The following is a 22,162-nucleotide window of genomic DNA, read 5'->3' as shown; positions in this document are numbered from 1 at the left end:
AATCAATTCAATTTTTTGGGATAATCTTGGCAAGATTACATATTCTTTTAGAAATCATCTGATATTATGGACAGGTGTCTGTACTTGTAACTCACCACTGGATCTGTTGGATGAAAAATATTTAGTAACCGGTTACAAATTTCTCTGGGCAAAATATGGTCTTGGCTTCCAGAGTTTCCTGGTCGAATACCACGCAATGCCAAAAAAACTGCTAATGGGGATCCCATGCAAAAGAAATTTTCCACCTAAAGTGATAAAAACCATCCTAAATTAAAAATGGTGAGTTTATTTTTCATTATAGTTTGGTTATAGCTCAACACATTGTAAAATACAAATAATAAAATTATTTCCTCATATATGTCTTTCCTTCTTCCTACCTCCTCTCTCCCTCCCTCCCTTCCTTTCTTTCTTTCATCACTAGGATTCAGACCTGGAACTAAGAATCCACCCCTAAAGAGAGAAATTGAGTAGTGGGGGAAATATAGAGAGAAAGAAAAAGACACTTGGGGAGCTGGGCAGTAGTGCAGCAGGTTAAGCGCACGTGGCGTGAAGTGCAAGGACCGGTGTAAATATCCCAGTTCGAGCCCCCAGCTCCCCACCTGCAGGGGAATCGCTTCACAGGCGGTGAAGCAGGTCTGCAGGTGTCTTTCTCTCCCTCTCTCTGTCTTCCCCTCCTCTCTCCATTTCTCTCTGTCCTATCTAACAATGATGACAACACTAATAACTACAACAACAATAAAAAAAACAAGGGCAACAAAAGGGAAAATGAATAAATAAAATTAAAAAAAAGAAAAAGAAAAAGACACTTGCAGACCTGCTTCATCATTCATGAAGATCCCCTGCAGATAAGGAGTGGGGGGGGGGTTTGAACCTGGGTCCTTGCTTATGGTGATGTGTGTGCTCAACCTGGTGTGCCACTACTCTATCCCCCCTCATATATCTTTTTAAAATGAATTTTGTACAGGTGGTCTCTTATTCATTAAATATATGCTAAACATCAAGCACTCAATCTGCTTTTTTTTCAATCTATTTTCAAGAGCAACTTCATTATCTTTAAATTTAATAGAAAGTAGAGAACAACAAGAGCCTAAGGAAGAACAAAGGAGACCATTCCATTGTATGTTTCTGTACAGTAGTCAAAGATTTATTAAGTTACCGTTTTATAAGGAGGATTTAAAGACCAACAGTACAGCTGGGGAAGTGGCTCAGCGGGTGAAGTACAGGACTGGCATATGTGAAGCCCTAGGCTAGTCTCTGGCACCACATGTGCTAGAATGGTACTCATCTATCTCTCATACAAATGGATTTTTTTTTTTAAAAAAGAAAGATCAATGAAAGCTACAGGGAATGCAGAGAATAATGCTGTAACAGAGAAAGAAATAATTTTAAACCTGAGGGTTTATAAAAAAAACAAGAAAGAAAGATCTTCATGGTTGACTTGAGATGTAGAGTTAGAAAGAAGGATGCTCCAGACTGATAGAACCACAAGAACTAAAGTGGAGGTACAAAAATAATCTAATATAGAGATTAGAAATAGCCTGAGTGGTCCAGGAGGTGGCACAGTAGATAAAGCACTGGACTCTTAAGCATGCGGTCCCAAGTTCAATCCCCGGCAGCACATGTACCAGAGTGGTATCTGGTTCTTTCTCTCCTCCTCTTTCTCATTAATAAATCAATAAATAAAACAATAAGAAATAGTCTGATATAGTAAAAAACTAGGATGTGGGAAAAATGTAAATGTGCTGAACCTGGACTGTTAAAATTAAAAAGGTGAACTTATTTTATAGATGTGACCCATGTTTTATGTCAGTAAACATTAATAGCATGTAGATGAACTGGAAAATTAAGAGAAGCCAATGAAAGAGCTCACTTGGATAGTGCACTGCTTTGCCATGTGCATGATCCAGGCTCAAGTTTGGCCCCAACTACACTGAAGGATGCTTGGGTGCTGAGGTCTCTTTTAATTTTTGTTGTTGTTGTTGTTGTTTTCTTCAGGGTTATCGCTGGGGCCTTGGTGCTGGCACTCTGAATCCACTGCTCCTGGGGCCCCATTTTTATTGGCTAAGACAGAGAAGTTGAGAGGAGGCGGTAAAGAGGGAGAGAAAAAGACTCCTGCAGACCTGCTTCCCCACTTGTGAAGCTTCTTCCCTGCAGGTGGGGAGTGGAATTCGAACTTGGATCCTTGTGTGGGTCCTTGCTTAGTTCTATGTGTGCTTAGCCAGATGTGCCACTCCCTGGCTCTTTCTTTTTCTGTCTCTATCTCAAAAAACAATAAAAAAGGAAAATTGAGGAGCTGGTGTTTCAGTCAAGTTAGACAACTACCAAAAAAAGGTTAAGGGGGCTGGGTGATGACACACCTGGTTGAGTGCAAATGTTACAGTATGCAAGGACCCAGGTTCAAGCCCCCAGTTCCCATCTGCAGGGGAAAAGCTTTGCAAGTGGTGAAGCAGTGTTGCAGGTGTCTTTCTCTTTCTTACCCTCTCAATTTCTGACTGTCTCTATACAATAAAGATTAAAACAAAAAAGTTTAAGGAAGAGATAATTGAAATCTGGGCAGGGTACATTATTCTAGACAGGAATAGAAATGTGAGAGGACAGGGTAAAATACACATGACAGAAAAGAGATGAGAAATGAGTCAGAGACAATTAACAAAGGTCTGTGAATTCATTTAGGTTTGACTAGTTGGGACTACTTGTAACAGAGAGCTCTAGGTAAACCCTGTCTCTGTTCATAATAAATTTGAGGTATCTGTTACATATCTCGTTAAAAATTTAGAAGAGGAACAGAATGTACTGCCATCACTCAAGTCTGTGAGCTGCCATCAGAAAAGCAATGTGAAAATCCAAGAGAATGCGTAAGACTGCAGAGTTAGCAAGAGATGGGTTTTGGATAGAATTATGAGGAATGCCTACATTTGAATAGCAAATGAAGGAAGTTAAACTACAAAAGGGCGAGGGACAAGAGAAAGAGAACCAAGTATCAAGGAAGCCAAGGGACAAAAACTGTTGCCTCTGGATTATTTTTTTAATTTTCTGAATTACAAAAATATGAATATCTTCAATCCTCCTTCTTCCTCTTCTTCTATGCCATGGTTATCAGTATGGTTTCACTGTTCCTGACAGCCAGCCTCCCTACCTTTCTTCCCTCCCTCCCCTTTTTAATAAAGGGTGAGAGGCAGACAGAATGAGAGACATCTGCTACAAGTTCCAATTCTTCTGAAGCTTCCCCCTTGTTGGTGGGACCTGGCAGCTTGAACCTGGGTTTTTGCACATGGTAATGAAGCACTCTGAAATGGTTTCTTCATATTGAAGGTTTGAGAAAATTTTTGTGTTACTTATTTTTTGCTATCAGGGCTATAAGTCATAGAGATATATTCCATACAAAATTTCTTAATATTTAAAAGAAATATGGGGACTGGGCATTGGTGCACCTGGTTGAGTGCATATGTTAGGCTCAAGCACCCCTGTCCACACCTGCAGGGGGGAGCTTCACAAATGGTGAAGCAGAGCAATAGGTGTCTTTCTTCTTCTCTTTCTCCCCTCCCCCTCAATTTCTTTGTCTTTATCAAACAAAGTGTCATTACCAAATCTGTATGTTAAGCTCCTGTGATAACAGATTTCAAGGAAAGATATAATACACCAGACATGGCATATATCCAATAGGAAGTGAATATTAAGAAACTTATGCTCTATTTAACACTGCAAGTATTTATTTGCTACTCAGCTATAAGCCACACTCTTCCAACAGTCAGCTCAAGGCCAACATCTCCTTGTCAAAACAAACAAACTTAAATAAACACAAAAACTTTCCAATGTCCATATCAAATACAAAAATCTTTACTTTTGGCTTTTCTTTTTTTTTTTTAAATTTCTTTATTGGGGGATTAATGTTTTACAGTCGACAGTAAATACAATAGTTTGTACATGTATAACATTTCTCAGTTTACTTTTGGCTTTTCCTGCTCTTCTACAGACTGCTCTGTAAAACTGATTACTTCACATTGCTTCAAACTTCTCTTGAGCTATTACTACATTTCTCATTGGTTAAAATGCTAGGTTTCCATCCTTGAAAGTAGAATACACTTTTTTTTTTTTTGTTTTGCCTCCAGGGCTATCTCTGGGGCTTGGTGCTGGCACTATGAATCTACTGTTCCTGGGAGTACTATTTTTTTTTTTTTTCATTTTATTGGACAGGATACAGAGAAACTAAGAGAGGAGGGGAAAATAGAGAGAGGGAGAAGAAGATAAGACACTTGTAGACTTGCTTCACCGCTTGTGAATCTACCCCCCTGCAGTTGGGGAGACGGGGTCTCAAACCAGGATCCTTGTGCTTCATACTATGTGTGCTTAACCTGGTGCAGTACCGCCAAGTCCCCAATACTGAATATTTCTTAGACCTGTCTCTTTTTCCCACTACTTGAAATTACTTGCTGTTTCTTGGAGATACTATGAAGTTATATCTTTCCATATATCTGTTGACGCTGTTTCTATTACACAGAACAGCACCCCTGTTTTCCTTCAATTGACAAAAGACAATTGGCTGAGATCAAGTACAAATATCATTCTTTTGTCCAACTTTCTAGGCAAAATTATAACCTACCTCTATGTCTGAGTTGTTCTGTATGCTAGAAATAGCACTATCAGCAGGAGTGTATACACTCACAGCATCTTGTCTATTCTTTGTAGAATCACAAACTTTCAGTGTTCAATTGCTAACTTGTATTCAATAAATATTCATTTGTAAGAATAATAATTAAAATATCACTTCTCTTCCCTTACCTTAAATTTTAAGGCAGGTGTTTGTATCACAGATGATGCTTTTAATCCATGTAGCCGTTCTTCTATTTCTCTTAGCCTAGGAAGCAGTACAAAATTATACAGATATTCATGTTCCATAAATTTTAAGATGATCACTAATTCACTAAAATATAAAGAAAATGATGACTCATGGAGCTGGCCAGGGGCATACCTGGTTGAGTGTGCACATTACCATGTACAAGGAACCAGGTTTAAACCCTCAGTCCTCATCTTCAAGGTGTAACTTTCACAAAAGGTGAAGAAGTGCTGCAGGCATCTCTATATCTCCCTCTATCCCTATCTCCTTTAAATTTCTCTGTTCTATTAAGTTTAATAAAGTATTATTTTAAAAAAGCTTAAAAAGAAAATGAGTCATTATCCAAATCCTCTACTAATTCCTATAATATTTAGTCTACACACCTGTAAAAGTTTATAAAATGCTCAGTAAAATTATAATATCAGTTTTAATGGCTTTTTTATGAGGAGCCTTTATTAAAATGTGAGGCTTATAAAGGCATATACACACTTCTAAATAATCACAACAAATGTTCAAAATGGAAAATTACAGCTGTTGGGCAAAGCACACTCTACTACACTGTTGGTGGGAATACAATCTGGGGGAGCCCCATTGGAAAACTGGATGGAGAGCACTTAAATAAATACAGAGTTACATTATGATCCAGTAATGCCATTGGGGCACAGATCTTGGTGGTGGGTGCTGCGTGGAACTATACTCTGAAATCTTACAATCTTGTAAACCACTATTTATCATAAATTCATACCATATATACTGGTCTATGTTTTTCTTTTTACTTTTATCTGATTTGTTTATTTATTTGTTTGTTTGTCTGCTATTGGATAGACAGAGAGAAATTGAGGCGTGGGAGATAGAAAGACTGAGAGAGACACCTTGCAGTCCTGTTTCACCACTCATGAAGCTTTCCCCCTGAAAGTAGGACCAAGGGCTTGAAACTGGGTCTTTGTGCTCTGTAATGTAAGCATTTAACCAGGTGCACCACTGCCTGGCCTTTGTTTTTCTTTTTCTTATACTTAAGTGAATTTTAAACACAATTTAAATATTTTAAACATAATTTCATTTTTTTAAAAAGACTTTATTTATTAATAAGAAAGGTAGGAGACAGAAAGAACCAGACATCACTCTGGAACATGTGCCGCTGGGGATTGAACTTAAGATCTTATGCTTGAGAGTCCAGTGCTTTATCCACTGTGATACCTCCTGGACTACCAGTTACAATTTTTTTATTGGATTTTATGTCTAAATGCTGCTTTGAGGCTTTTCAAGCATTATGCTTTCCTTTAAAATTATCAGTTATTTAACATTATAAAAGTTATGCATCTAGCCTATGATATGTACATAAGATTCTACATAAAATCCTTAGATAACTTTTATAAGGCTCTTTTATATACAACACTATCAAAATGAGATGCTTCACTGTTCTTTAAGAATCAGTCAGAAGAGGACAAAGAAAATAAAACTGATCAAATTGTAAGTAGGGCACCAAAGTAAAAACCCAGTGGTGAGGGGTAGACATGTAGCTTCCTGGGCCAGTGGGGGGTGGGAATGGGCGGGAGGGATGGGTCACGGTCCTTTGGTGATGGGAATGGTGTTTATGTACACTCCTAGCAAAATGTAGACATATAAATCAGTAGTTAATTAATATGAGAGGGGGAAATCAATTGTATGTCTCAAAGGTTCTCAAAAGACAAACTGAATCTTTTTAATAGATAGGCTACGTATTTGATATGCGGACTCTCTCAAAAGCCTAGACCAAGTAGATTAGAAGCTTCCAACAGCACAGCTATATACAAGATACTGGGTACTGTACAGCAAACCATAACAAAGGGACTTTTCAAAGTTAACCCAATTAACAAATAATGTGATGATAATATTAACTATTGATTGTCTTTTTGAACCCTAAGACAGCAGGAACCTCACATCTTCACTATAGAGCCCCTACTTCCCCCAGTCCTGGCACCCTTGGATAGGGCCCACTTTTCCCGTATGCATCTCCCAATCCATACCAAATAATATTGCATCCGCCGATCACAACCTAACCAAAGCAACGATTGCCATCTCAACATGCTTCACCTCAGAGTGTATCCAGAGACTTCACGTGTGGAATGACAACCCTTCAGCTTCATTACTCGGGTGAGACCTTTCCTTTTATAGTACACTCTAATTTCATCTCAGGTAGTTCACTTTCTAACAAAGTCCCATAACCTAGACATACACCAGTTTCTGTGAGAGAGAGCGTATATGCACACGTATCCATAAACTACTGCAAAATATATACCTGAAAGCAGGATTACACTAGAGTTTGCAGTGAGTACCTCCCTAACACTTCCTCTCCACTATTCCAAACTTGGGATCCATGATTGCTCAACAAATTGTTTGGCTTTGTATGTTAACTCTCTTTTCAATCACCAGGTTCCAGATGCCACCAGGATGCTGGCTAGGCTTCCCTGGATTGAAGACCCCACCAATGTGTCCTGGAGCTCAGCTTCCCCAGAGACACACCTTACTAGGGAAAGAGAGAGGCAGACTGGGAGTATGGACCGACCAGTCAACGCCCATGTTCAGCGGGGAAGCAATTACAGAAGCCAGACCCTCTACCTTCTGCAACCCTCAACGACCCTGGGTCCATGCTCCCAGAGGGCTAGAGAATGGGAAGGCTATCATGGGAGAGGGTGGGTTATGGGGATTGGGTGGTGGGAATTGTGTGGAGTTGTACCCCTCCTACCTTATGCTTTTGTTCACTAATCCTTTCTTAAATAAAAAATTAAAAAAAAAAAAAAAAAAAAAGAAAAGAAAACATGTACTGGAATTTTGGTGGTAGGCCTGGTGAGTCTTAAATATACTTATGTGGGTGTGAAACTATACTACTAAAATTTTCATAATATTGTAAACCAATATTTAATCAACACATGTGTAACTATAAATGTAGAAAAAAATTAAAATGATCTGATTCAAAAGCATCAGAAATGCCAAAAGTTATCACATAATTATAAAATTTACCAAAACATTTTTTGTTAAGAAAAGAAGACTTTAAAATTATTTTCAGAATATAAGGTCCACTTCTAAAGATTAGTAAAGCTATAAAAAATTATAAACTGGGGAGTCGGGCTGTAGCGCAGCGGGTTAAGCGCAGGTGGCGCAAAGCACAAGCACCGGCATAAGAATCCCGGTTCGAACCCCGGCTCCCCACCTGCAGGGGAGTCACTTAACAGGCGGTGAAGCAGGTCTGCAGGTGTCTTTCTCTCCTCCTCTCTGTCTTCCCCTCCTCTCTCCATTTCTCTCTGTCCTATCCAACAACGACAACAACAATAATAACTACAACAATAAAACAACAAGGGCAACAAAAGGGAATAAATAAATAAAATAAATAAAAAAATAAAATAAAATAAATTATAAACTGGTAAATATCTTCAGTAAGGATTTACATAGTGACTCAGTTTGGAATAAATTTTAGATACCATTTAACTTAAATTGTAAAGATAGAAGAAAAAAGAAGATGACAAAACTATTTTATAGTTTAGAAAAATGTAAAATTAGTAAAAAATTAACAGATTTTAGCAGACATACCACCTAATGACATTTATAGCTTTAATAGTGTATTTTGTCTTTATCATTAAAATATTCAAAGAGTTCCTGAGAAGCCTCATAAGTCCACTTAAAACTCTTATATTGACTCCAGAGTGTAATAGAACTGAATTAAAAGCCCAGAAATAAGCCCCTACACCTTTGGATAACTAATTTTTGGCAAGGGGGATCAAACCATTAAATGGAGGAAGGACAGACTCTTCAACAGCACTGTAAGGCATTAACACCCTCAATAAAAGAGCAGAGAGACAGAGAAAGAGAGAGAGAAATAGATATGTAATATGCCACGGTATATTACCGGCGTTTTGTTATGTAGAGTTCATCAAGAAGATGTCGCTCTTCAAAACTCATCCATCTTTCATCAGGCAACTCTTCTTCCTTCTGTAGCAAATGTTCATAAAGTCGAACTGGATTCCAGCCAGTCATTATGTCATAAGTGATTACACATCCCAAAGAATGTGACACTATTGAAACTTTCCCCCCTTTTTCTTCAAAGTCTGGATTCCGAGAACAGAAAAGGGAATATAATCGATTCAGCTCTTGTTGCAGGCCTTTAACTAGCTGTTCAAAATAAGAAAGCATTATAACATTAATTACTGACTGCAGTAAACTTCTAGACTCAAATACATTAAGAAAAACATTGGTCAGGCATACTAAGGTTATTACATTGAACTCAAGATCCTTCAAAATTTTGTAGGAGATAAAGATATACATAATATTATAATGTATATTATGATTAAAGAATAAGGTAGATAGATAGTATTACCCACATAGACCTACCATGCTGCTTGAATCAAGGCTTTCTTTCTTTTTACAATTTGCTGATAGGCAATTCTAAATTTCTATTGCTTATGGTTTTTAAGCCATAATGAATATCAGAAAAATAATAATGAGTCTATGATACATTTAGATAAATTTAACACAGTGAATAATGCAGTTTAAAAAATTAATGTTGGTTTAAATTCACATTAAGTTGGCAATATAGATATGATTAAACAGTATTTATTTATTCCCTTTTGTTGCCTTATTTTATTGTACTTATTATTGTTGTTTTTGGATAGGACAGAGAGAAATGGAAAAAGGAGGGGAAGACAGAGAGGGAGAGAGAAAGATAAGACACCTGAAGACCTGCTTCACCCTGCAGGTGGGGAGCTGGGGACTTGAACCAGGATCTATTCCTGTCCTTGCATTTTGTGCCACGTGTGGTTAACCCGCTGCGCTACCGTCCGACTCCCAACATGCTTCCTTTCTAATCCACCTCCAAAGTCTTGAAGAAATTGTTAGTTAATACTTCCCCTGACTCCCTATTTATTTAGCTCTGGTTTATGGTGGTGTGGGGGACTGAACCTGGGACCTTGGAGCCTCAGGCATAAGTCTCTTTGCATAACCATTATACTATCTATCTCCATCCTTTATTATTATTTTAAATTTTTATTAAATGGAAACACTGACAAGACCATAGGAAAAGAGGAGTACAATTCCCACCACCAGAACTCCAGATCCCATCCCCTCTCCTGATAGCTTTTCTATTATTTTTATAAGAGCTCAGCTCTAGTGTTTAGGATTGAATTTGGGACTTGAAGGCTATAGGCACTGAAGTGTTTTTGTATACTATCTTCCCAGCCCCAACAGTTTTATATGTCTAGAAAGGAGGAGGGTTAGAGGGTAATAATATGGAAAATATTTTAGTCATTTTTCTTTGTAGAACTGCTCCCTTTGGAAATAGGTACTACTGAAATAGTCTTCAAAGTCAGAAGAACATGATTCTTTAGGTTAGAGGAAGTAGCTCTGTGGTACAATGCATTTGAATCTAAGTTTAATCTACAACAAACAAAAAAGTCAACTAAACAAAAGAAACACTGACCCCCCAACAAACAAACAAGGCACTGGTCTCTCTTTTCCTCCATCATTCATTTCCCTTATTTGAAAAGAAAGATATTTTGTTACTCAAATCCATCCTGAGCCATAGCCTGAGTTTTAAAACCCAGTTTCTTTTTATTGTTGTTAGTAATAAACTTCTTTCTCCCTCCTTCCCTTACCACCCTACCTCCTTTCCTCCCTCCTTCCCTTCCTTCCTTCCCAGAGCACTGCTCAGTTCTGGCTTTTGGTAGTATGAGGAACTGAACCCGGGGCTAGGGTGTTTTTTTTTTTTTGGTATAATCATTATGTTACCTCCACTCACCCCCATCCTATAATTGTCTACTCTGGCAACTACAAATTTTCTATTTGGTATTCACTTTCTCATTTCTGTACTTAATATGGCAGCTACTATTCCAATATTCAAATACTAGCTATGCACAGCTTCCATTTTAATCTTGCTATCCTTAAGTGGCAATTAGCCATCTCAGATTTGTCTAAGTGTTCTCTACATGCTGATATAAAAACCATTTGAGCATTCATGTTTGGCAGGGTTAGTAACGTACTAATGAGGACACTGTATTTGCTCTGTTGATATCTCAGAGATCTTTACCACAATGTAAGAGAGATGGTTAAAATAACTGAAGCCTATATATTAAAAAGACTCAGTCTGTGTTTTAAAAACTTCGAGACATACAATTAATTTTCCCCCTCATATTAACTAGTAATTTATATGACTACACTTTACTAGGAGTGTACATAAACACCATTCCCACCACCAAAGGACTGTGACCCATCCCACCCACCCACCCCACCCCCCACTGGCCCAGGAAGCTGCATGTCTACCCTCACCACAGGGTTTTTACTTTGGTGCCCTACTTACAATTTAGTCAGATCCTGCTTTAAGTCTCCCTTTCAGATCTTCTTTCTCAAATTCTGTTGATGAGTGGGATCATCCCATACTCATCTTTATCTTTCTGACTTAGCTCACTTAACATAATTCCTTCTAGCTCTGTCCAAGATGGGTCAGAGAAGGTGGGTTCATTGTTCTTGATAGCTGATAGTATTCCATTGTGTATATATACCACAGCTTTCTCAGCCACTCATCTGTTGTTTGGCACCTGGGTTGCTTCCAGGTTTTAGCTATTATGAATTGTGCTGCTATGAACATAGGAGTACACACCTCTTTTTGGTTGGGTGTTATGGAGTCCTTGGGGTATAACCCCAGGAGAGAAATTACTGGATCATATGGAAGGTCCATGTCTAGCCTTGTGAAAGTTTTCCAGACTGTTCTCCACAGAGGCTGGACCAATTTACATTACCACCTGTGTATTTGATATGTGGACTCTCTCAAAAGCCTAGACCAAGTAGATCAGAAGCAACCAATGGCACAGCTACATACAAGATACTGGGTACTATACAGCAAACTCTAATAAAAGGACTTTTCAAAGTTAACCCAATTGCCAAATAATGTGATGATAACATTAACTATCCATTGTCTTTTTGAACCCTAAGACAGCAGGAACCTCACATCACCACTATAGAGCCTATATTTCCCCCAGTCCTGGAACCTTAGGATAGGGCCCACTTTCCCGCACGCCTCTCCCAATCCATATCAAATAATATTGCATCTGCCGATCGCAACCTAATCAACGCAACGAGTGCCACCCCAGCATGCTTCACTTCAGACTGTGTCCAGAGACTTCACGTGTGGAATGACAACCCTTCAGCTTCATTACTTGGGTGAAACCTTTCCTTTCATAGTATTCTCTAATTCCATCCCAGGTGGTTCACTTTCTAACAAAGTCCCAAAACCTAGATATAGACCAGGTTCTGTGAGAGAGAGCCTATGTTCACACTTATCCATAAACTAGTGCAAAATATGTACCTGAAAGTAGAAGTACACTAGTTTGCAGTGAGTACCCCCCTAGCACTTCCCCTCCACTATTCCAACCTTTGGGTACATGATTGCTCAACAATTTGTTTGGCTTTGTATGTTGGTTCTCTTTTCAGCCACCAGGTTCCAGATGCCATCAGGATGCCGGCCAGGCTTCCCTGGACTGAAGACCCCACCAATGTGTCCTGGAGCTCCGCTTCCCCAGAGACACACCCTACTAGGGAAAGAGAGAGGCAGACTGGGAGTATGGACCGACCTGTCAACGTCCATGTTCAGCGGGGAAACAATTACAGAAGCCAGACCCTCCACCTTCTACAACCCACAACAACCCTGGGTCTATGCTCCTAGAGGGATAGAGAATGGGAAAGCTATCAGGGGAGGGGATGGGATATGGAGATTGGGTGGTGGGAATTGTGTGGAGTTGTACCCCTCCTACCCTATGGTTTTGTTAATTTATCCTTAAATAAAAAATAAATTAGAAAAAATAACTGAAGCCATGTACTGGGCCTGATAAAATATGTTCAGGCAGCAAAGGGGGAGAACAAGATGAGCTAGTAGCATGTGGATAAGCTGTCTTTGCACTGAGGAAGAAAGCAAACCTTTAACATTTAAAAATTTCCCCCAGGAAAAGTAGAATTTCAAGGCTTTAGTACAGTGTTTCTTCAGTTTTCAATGTGTACCAGAATCACTTGGAGGGCTCATTAAATACATATATTCATATATTAAGAGCTAGTCTCCATCCTGGTTATTATTACTTACCTTTCAAGATGTAATTTTTTTTATTTATAAAAAGGAAACATTGACAAAACCATAGGATAAGAGGGGTACAACTCCACACAGTTCCCATCACCAGAACTCCGTATCTCATCACCTCCCCTGATAGCTTTCCTATTCTTTAACCATCTGGGAGTATGTACCCAAGGTCATTGTGGGATGCAGAAGGTCAGACTTTTGTAATTCCTTCCCCACTGAACATGGACATTGAGACAGGTCGATCCATACTCCCAGCCTGCCTCTCTCTTTCCCTAGTAGGGTGGGGCTCTGGGGCTCTGGGGAAGCGGAGCTTCAGGACACATTGGTGGGGTTGTCTGTCCAGGGAAGTCTGGTCAGCATCATGCTAGCATCTGGAACCTGGTGGCTGAAAAGAGAGTTAACATACAAAGCCAAACAAATTGTTGATCAAACATGAACCTAAAGGCTGGAATAGTGCAGATGAAGAGTTGGGGGGGGGTCTTCCATTTTGTAGATAGCTAGTAGGCATATTTTAGTTATATTCCAAAGGGCCTGTGGCTATACTAGTTTTTTTTTTCTCCCTGAGCCTGAAAGGATTTACTTATTTTAATTTTAAGCAGAGCACTTTTCTTCTCTAGCTTGTGGTGGTGTACAGACTGAACCTGGGACTGCAAAATCTCAGGGATGAAAGTCTTTTGCATAACATTATTCTACTACCTGGGCCCTTAAGATTTATTTTTATGAGAGATAGAGAATGAGGAAAAGAGATAAAGACTAGTACAATGCTTAGCTCTGGCATTAATAACATGCTGGGGATTAAACCCGGGGCCTCTGGACATGAGGCATGCAAGTCCGTGCTCTAACACTGAGCTATTTTCCCAGTACCATCCCAGTGTTTCTGATCCAGAAGTTCTAGTATGGAGTCTGGGATTTACATTCCAACAAGTTCCCAAAGTATATTGATATTGCTGGTCTAGACCATACCTTAGGAATACATTTTATGGCAAGTCTATGTAAAAACCTTTTAAGGCATGGGCTATAGGAAATTATAATACACATTAAGGAATATGCAGTGTGAAATGAAATTACCTGACTTTGCTCAAAGAGAGCTGTGAGTTTGGCTTTAATAAGAGTATCAACTGATCCTAAGAATTTTATATTTTTTCTGATTCATAATCAACATTTCCTGGATAAAGGAAAAGATAACTTTTAAATAAACTAAATTCCTTTCAAAGTAACACATACTGGGGTCCAGGTGGTAGTGCAGTGGGTTAAGCGCATATGGCGCAAAATGCAAGGACCAGCATAAGGATCCCGGTTCGAGCCCCAGCTCCCCACCTGCAGGGGGGTCGCTTCACAGGTGATGAAGCAGGTCTGCAGGTGTCTACTTTTCTCTTCCCGTTTTCCCCTCCTCTCTCGATTTCTCTCTGTCCTATCCAACAATGAGGACATAAAAAACGATAATAATATCCACAACAATGATAAAACAACAAGGGCAACAAAAAGGAAAAAAAATGGTCTCCAGGAGCAGTGGACTCGTGGTGCAGGCACTAAGCCCCAGCAATAACCCTGGAGGCAAAAAAAAAAAGTAACACATACTAATAGTTTTTATTACTGAGAGGCTTAATGTAAGACTCATACCATGTAAATTTAGAAACATTGAAAGATATAAGTATTATGATAAAAGTATCTGTTTTTGTTTTCTTTTCTGTATCAAATATTCCCTACCCAAATTAAAATTTTAAAATCAAATAAATGGGAAAAATGTTTCTGGGGAAACAGTTCAACTGGCATATATTAGATGTACTTGCCTGAGGTTCCTGGTTTGATCTTTGGCATTGCATATGCCAGAGTGGTGCCCTGCTGGTTTCTCTCTCATGTGAATCTCTCTCATATGTAATAAATACATCTTTACAAAAAATGGAGAAAAGAACTACCATAACTCTACCAATGATAAGCCTACTGCATGTTAAAAAAATTTAAAGCACTGCTCACTATACTCAATACCTCATTAATGCAACAGTCACATGTGGATAAAATAAAAAAAGTCCATTTGGTATTAAAATATTTCACTATAGAATAAAATATGGGATAGAAAGTTTATGAAGAACTGATATTTTGGCTTATTTCAATAGTCATATGCTTGAGTTGAAATGGCTGCTATATATCTCTAGTAGAATGTAAATATGGTATTTAAAAATATTTGTCTATAGTTTACATGTACAGGAATATTGTGGCTATTACTTTATAATTCTGAAAGTTAACTTTTAATATTTTTTATATTGAGGTAATGTTGGTTTAGGGGTACATCTCTAAGGTGCTAATATAATATATCCTTCCACTTAATCCATCCACTGGAAATGAAAGCTAAATTTTTACCACTGCTGGGGCTCCATTGCTCTGGGCTTTTTCAGACAGAGAGAGAGAGACAGAAAGTTCACTTTTTAAATGGCTTTATACTATCTCTAAATGCTCTTATAAACCATTCACCAACAGCAAAAGAGAAATCTTACCACTTGTTATATCCAAAAGGTCTGTTCTTATTAGGGCTTTTACTCTCTTCTGCTCCAGTGAGGAGCCATTAGGATGTCATTGTAATTAAGTATCCTCACTTATAATAACTGAAACCAAAATTAATGCCATACCCTGTGATCTTAGTTTCATCAGTTCTATAATATTAACTAATCAAGTTAGCTAACCACCTGCACAACTGGTACAGTGTGACTTTTGAAATCCTTTTTCAAATTCTAATTGTAAATCCCTAATTCTCATAACTACTTCCCCAACGTTAAAATCTATGACGACAATGAACCCAAAGTGAAAAAAACTCAGCAGTCACATGGAAGAACACAAACATTCAAAGTATGGTTGAAGAATGTAATAAATACTTTGTACTTCTCTATGCTTCAGGACAGTTTAATGAGAAAAAGTAATTTGGGGGGTTTAATTGATATATATATATATACATATATATATATATATATGACTTAAACTCTCACAAAACTAAGTGAATAAACAAAATAAAATATAAAAAAAACCTTCATTAGTAAACACATTCCTTGCCATATTTTCTACTTATTGTGACCTTACTTTCTAGATTTAGTAGAATAAATTAATTTAAAAAAGGTAGACCTTGAAATACATGAAGACAAACACTTTATCACAATTTGAAATTTTTAAAAAAAAATTATTTCTTTATTGGGGAATTAATGTTTTACATTCAACAGTAACAATTTGAAAATTTAAGGACCAGTAATCACCTTGGGAACATACACATATTATATATCTTTGATCCTTTAAGGTCTCCTTCATGTGTCTATCAAACAAAGCAATGAAGGGAAATTTACTAGGTCCTAATCCTAAAGGACCACTGCTGGCTGTTATTAATCACTACTTCTCCAAAAGGTATTCTTATAGTCTGTGGTAAATAGACTTTGATTTACAGAATCAGTTTTCTTTCTTCGTTTTTTAAAAATCAGTATTTGCCTACTTCTTATTTACTAAGTGCCATTTTTGTTCTTTACAATACCTTAATCTGGGGGAAGGAAGATAGTATAGTGATAGAACACAAGACTTGCATATGTGAGATCCCAGATGTGAATATATACCAGAACTGAACAGTACTCTAGTCTGTTTCTTATGTTAAAAACAAAGAAACAAACAAAAGAAAAACAATGTTGTAAGCAATGTTTCCCAAACTTCCCAGACGCAATCACCTAGTGAATTGCTATGATCAGGAATTCAGAGATGCTATCTCTGTCCCAGTAAAGCAGAAACTTCAGGAAATGAGTCTGGTAAACTATTTCTTGGTTTTCTTATCTGGAAATAATTTAAATTCATAAAATGTTATAAAATTTAAAAAGTCCATATTTATATAACTTTTACTCAAGATTACTCAAATACTCTTTAATCTACTGTTCCCATTTTATTTTATTGTTTCTTTTTTTTTAACCACAGCAGTGCTCAGGTTTTTCTTTTTAATTTCTTTACTGGGAGATTAATGGTTTACAGTTGACAGCAAGATACAATAGTTTGTACCTGCATAACATTTCCACATAACAATATAACCCCTACTAGGTCCTCCTCTGTCATCATGTTCCAGGACCTGAACCCTCTCCCTGAGCCCAGAGTCTTTTACTTTGGTGCAATACACCAACTCCAGTGAAAAGTTCTGCTTAGTGTTTTCCCTTCTGATTTTGTTTTTCAACTTCTATGAGTGAGATCATCCCATATTCATTCTTTTTTTTATGACTTATCTCATTAACATCATTTCTTCAGGCTCCACCCAAGATGGGGTGAAGAAGGTGAATTTACCATTTTTAATAGTTGAGTAGTATTCCACTGTGTATGTATACCACAACTTGCTCAAACACTCATCTGTTGTTGGACACTTGGGTTGCTTCTAGGTTTTGGCTATTACAAATTGTGCTGCTATGAACATAGGTATACACAAATCATTTTGGATGGGTGTTTGGTTCCTTAGGATATATACCCAGCAGAGGAATTGCAGGGTCACAGGGTAGGTCCATTTCTTGCCTTGTGAGAGTTCTGCAGACTGCTCTCCACAGGGGTTGTACCAATTTACATTCCCACCAGTTTTGACTCATGGTGATGTGGGAGATTGAACCTGAACCTTAAAGGCTCAGGCATGAGAGTCTGTTTACATAATCATTAAGCTATTGTAGTAGAGATATAACTAAAAATAAATAAGAAAGCAGATTATAAGTAGATTAAAAGATAATAGAAAACAAAGAGAATTGGAATGTATAAAAACAAATTAGGTCAGAACTAGGTTAGACTACTCTGTCATATGTAGAGTGAAATATTCTATCCCCTGAACAATGTACCTAATTGAAAATATCATTATTATTTATGTTGGTGGGTTACAAAATCCCCTGTAACTGTAACTGCAAAGGTTAACTTCTTTGAATTTTGCTCCTGTATTTCCTGGCTTGCTTGCTTGTGCTTATAGACTTGGAATAGACTATAAAAGACAGTTTAACCCAAGGCTGGGGGCTGAGCATTTCTCTGGAGCACTCTAGGCTCCGGCCCACCAGTGAAATAAACTTCTCTTTCTGCCCATCTTGGTTTCCATCTTGTTATTGGCTGTAACTCTCTCCCACCCTCATTTTGTTTCTATGATACACACATATACACACTTTCTGGGAACCATATGAAGCTTTATCACATAAGCAATGGTTCCTTACCTCTAACAATTGCAGTGTGTCTATACCCAAAATGGCATATTTTCTTCCATAATGTAGTTATGGAAATCAGAATGTAGTTAACTTTCATAAATTTATTTTGAAATATTTTATGTCATCTAAATATTTTTTTCTTTTCTTCTCCTTTCTTTCTTTCTTTTTTTTTTTTTAACCAGAACACTGCTTAGCTTTGGCTTATGGTAGTGTAGGGGGATTGAACCTGGGACTTTGAAGGTTAGGCATGAGAGTCTCTTAGCATAACCATTAGGCTATATACTCCCACTCTCTATACTGGTTTCTATAAGGGCTGTATCAGTTTGAATTCCCACCAACAGTGTAATGTGTTCTCTTTTCTCCACATCCTTGACAACTTTTATCATTTTGTTTTGTTGACATAGATCATTCTCACAGGAGTGAGGTGGAACTCAATGTAGTTTTAATTTTCATTACTTTAATAAATGAAGTGGAACTTTTTTTTCAGGTGTCTGTGGCCCATATATATATCTTTAGAAAACTATTTTATTGAGATATTTGCCCTCTTGCTAGCTGGGTTGTTATTTTGTTGTTGAGCTGTATGATTTTTTTTTTATAGATGTTTGATATAAATTTCTTGTTAGAGGTGTGACACTCTTTTATTTAATTTGGAAAAAGACAGAAACTGAGAGGGAAGTTGGGAGAAATACCTGCAGCACTGCTTAAGATATTTCCCTCCTATAGGTGAGGAGTTTGGGCTTGAACACAGGTCCTTGTGCACTATAATGTATGCACACTACCAGGTGCACTAGCCACCACCTAGCTATTCTTTTCTCCTTTCTTCACCCTTTCCTTCCTTTCCTCCCTTCTCTTTCTTCTCCCCCCACCCCTTCTCCTTCTTTAATCAGAGCACATATGTCATTTCTGGTTTATGGTGGTTCTGGGACTGATCCTGTGGAGCTCATAGCCTCAGGCATGGAAATCATTTGCACAGCCATTATGCTATCACCATAGTGCCAAAGGTGATATTTTTCAATGCATTATCTATCTTTCTTTCTTTCTTTCTCTCTCTCTGTCTGTCTCCCTTAATTCCTTTCTTTCTGTCTTCTTCTTTTTTTTTTTTTAATTTTGCCTCCATGGTTACTGCTGGGGTTATTGCCTACACTACAAATCCATTGCTCCTGTGGCCATTTTTTTTTCCCCAAAAGTTTTTGGATAGGACAGAGAGAAACTGAGAAGGAAAGGGAAGACAGAGAAGAAAGAGACAGAGAGACACCTGCAGACCTGCCTCACCGCTTGTGAAATGATGCCCCTGCAGGTGGGGAGCTGGGGACTTGAACCAGGATCCTTGAGCAGGTCCTTGAACTTTGTACTATGTGCACTTAACCTGGTGCACCACCATCCAGCCCCCCCTTTTAATCTTTTTATTTGATAGAGAAAGCCAGATACTGAGAAGGAAGAGGGAGGTAGAGAGGAAGAGAGACAGAGAAACATCTGCAGCCCTGCTTCACCACTCATGAAGTTTTCTCCCTGCAGGTGGGAACTGGGGGCTTGAACCCAGGTCCTTGTGCATTTTAACATGTATGCTAAATCAGGTACGCTACCACCCAGCCCCCAAAACCATTTCCTAAATAATCCCCTATTTCTAAGACTACTCATTTTATTCAAGGTCTCAACATCTAGATGATAAAATTAACTATTAAATACAGGCTATTTATAGATTAGAAGATTATGGAAATTTTCACTTGATTATAAACAGAAAGAGAATATAACATGTTCAGGACACACATGCTATCACTCTAAAAATACCCAATAACAACAAAGTTCTCATGATACTTACTTCATCCCTATAAAGTGGGCTAGTATAATACATTATGTCCATTGCACTGCTGTTCAGCATGTCCCTTAAACCTCGTACTTTGTCAGGAGTAATGGAATCAACAGTATCTACAAATTAAAAAAAAAAAAACTTAGAGAAGAGTCTGTTTTAGGGAAAAAAATAAATTGTGCAGAAAAAAATTACATCCTCTGAAGTAACAGCTCTTTAACATTTAAATATTTAAGACTAGCTTGAGATCTAATGAACTTGCAATTTATCATCAGAAAAAAAAAAGTTACATGAAAACTTTTCAAACTTTTTAAAGTCTCACCATTTGAAAAAAAGTTATCTTTATTTGATATGACAGCCAGAAATTGAGAGGAAGGGGGAGATAGGGAGAAAGACAGAGAGATACCTGTAGCACTGCTTTACCATTTGTGAAGCTTTCTCCCTGAAGGTGGGGACAATTCTCACCATTTTAATGCACTCCATTTTGTATAGCACTTATGGGTACCCAGTACACAACAAGGCCATCTCTTCTTGCAATGAGTGTCAAAGGATACAAACTCGGTCTCTGTACCTCCTTTTCAGGTTCTTTCTGTTCCTCTCTCTCTCTCTCTCTCTCAAAAAAATTATTTGATACAGAGAGAGAGAGAGAACCAGAACATCACATTGCCATACATGATGCCAGGGATTGAACTTGGGAACCCTTGTTGTTTATCGTTGCCCTTATTGTTTATCATTGTTGTTATTGCTTTGTTGTTGTTGGATAGGACAGAGAGAAATCAAGAGAGGGGAAGACAAAATGGAGTGCATTAAAAAAATGGTGAGACTTACTTTCTTGACTAATCTATAACAAAGAACTAAATAGAAGACACTTTGTCCCAGTGTGCAACACTATGTTTTTGGCTAAGACAATCAGTTTTTAAGTAAAATGTACCTCCATCAAGGGTAAGTTTTGACCGCCATTCAACAGGCAGGAATTCAACATGTGTTGCATGGTTGGAAAAATGCCTTTCTTCTATTTTTCTTGCAGCCTCTCTCATCCTAAAAAACAAAACCAACACAAAATGAAGCTTTAATCAAAGTAACTATATATATATATATATATATATATATATATATATCTTTGTGTACAAAATGTCTTTAATTATAACACTTTCACTTGCTTGCAATAGTCTGTAGTATTAGATCACTTTAAAGTTATTTTCCTAAATTTGTCATCTATGACTTCAAAAATCTAAGCATACACATTATATTCTAAATAATTATATCTATACATTTTCTGTGGGGAATACAGTATAATGAATGCTCCCATGACATTTTTATGTGGCTTCTACATTTTTAAAAAAAATATTTATTTTCTCTTTTGTTGCCTTGTTGTTTTATTGTTGTAGTTATTATTGTTGTTATTGATGGCATCGCTGTTGAATAGGACAGAGAGAAATGGAGAGAGGAGGGGAAGACAGGGAGGGGGGGAGAAAGATAGATACCTGTAGCCCTGTTTCACCACCTGTGAAGCGACTCCCCTGCAGGTGGGGAGCTGGGGACTTGAACAGGGATCCTCTTGCCAGTCCTTGTGCTTTGTGCCACCTGCGCTTAACCCGCTGCATTACTGCCTGACTCCTGTAGCTTCTACTTTTTATTTTAATTTTTTAATTAAAATTTTTTTTTATATTTTATTCCATTTTGTTGTCCTTGTTTTATTGTTGTAGTTATTGCTGTTGTTGGATAGGACAGAGAGAAATGGAGAGAGAAGGGGAAAACAGAGAGGGGGAGAGAAAGATAGACACCTGTAGACCTGCTTCACCACTTGTGAAGCTATTCCCCTGCAGATGGGGAACCAGGGGCTCGAACTGGGATCCTTCTGCTGGTCCCTGCACTTTGCACCATGTGTGCTTAACCCATTGTGCTACCGCCTGACTCCCAGCTTCTACTTTTTAAAGATAACTTTTATTATTACTTACTCGAGAGAAAGAAAAAGAGAGACTAGAGTACAGCTCAGTTCTAGCATATATGGTGGTTCAGAGACTTGAATCTGGTTTTCCTAAGAAAAAGTTCTGTACTCAATACTGAGCTTATCTCCCAGGTTCTATGGCTCCTATTTTTGATGTTATATTTCAGAAACCAGTGCTTAATTCAAAGTCATAAAGATTAAGTCCTACATTTTCTTTTCTTTTTGACAATTTTATAACTTTATTTGACAATCAGTGATTATTTCTCTTCCACACTGACTAAAGATTTTAAAAATTGATGACAGT

General features: G+C 37.8%; 1 protein-coding gene across 8 annotated transcripts in view; it reads right to left on the bottom strand.

Annotated features, from left to right (window-relative positions):
* DDHD1 (DDHD domain containing 1) overlaps positions 1-22,162 on the bottom strand; it is an 88,335-nt gene that overhangs the window by 16,548 nt on the left and 49,625 nt on the right. For 7 of the 8 annotated variants that reach the window (XM_060174946.1, XM_060174948.1, XM_060174949.1 and 4 more), the window contains 5 exons: positions 20,842-20,948; positions 19,923-20,029; positions 8,718-8,980; positions 4,780-4,855; positions 96-245 (listed from right to left, as the gene is read on the bottom strand). In XM_060174946.1, the coding sequence (XP_060030929.1) occupies positions 96-245; positions 4,780-4,855; positions 8,718-8,980; positions 19,923-20,029; positions 20,842-20,948 (703 nt within the window). The remainder of the gene's footprint in view (positions 1-95; positions 246-4,779; positions 4,856-8,717; positions 8,981-19,922; positions 20,030-20,841; positions 20,949-22,162) is intronic. The other variant, XM_060174950.1, reaches the window with a different exon arrangement.

Source organism: Erinaceus europaeus, chromosome 16 (assembly GCF_950295315.1).
Source record: "Erinaceus europaeus chromosome 16, mEriEur2.1, whole genome shotgun sequence".
In the NCBI taxonomy this organism is placed as follows: domain Eukaryota; kingdom Metazoa; phylum Chordata; class Mammalia; order Eulipotyphla; family Erinaceidae; genus Erinaceus; species Erinaceus europaeus.
This window is presented reverse-complemented; position numbering and strand designations above follow the sequence as displayed.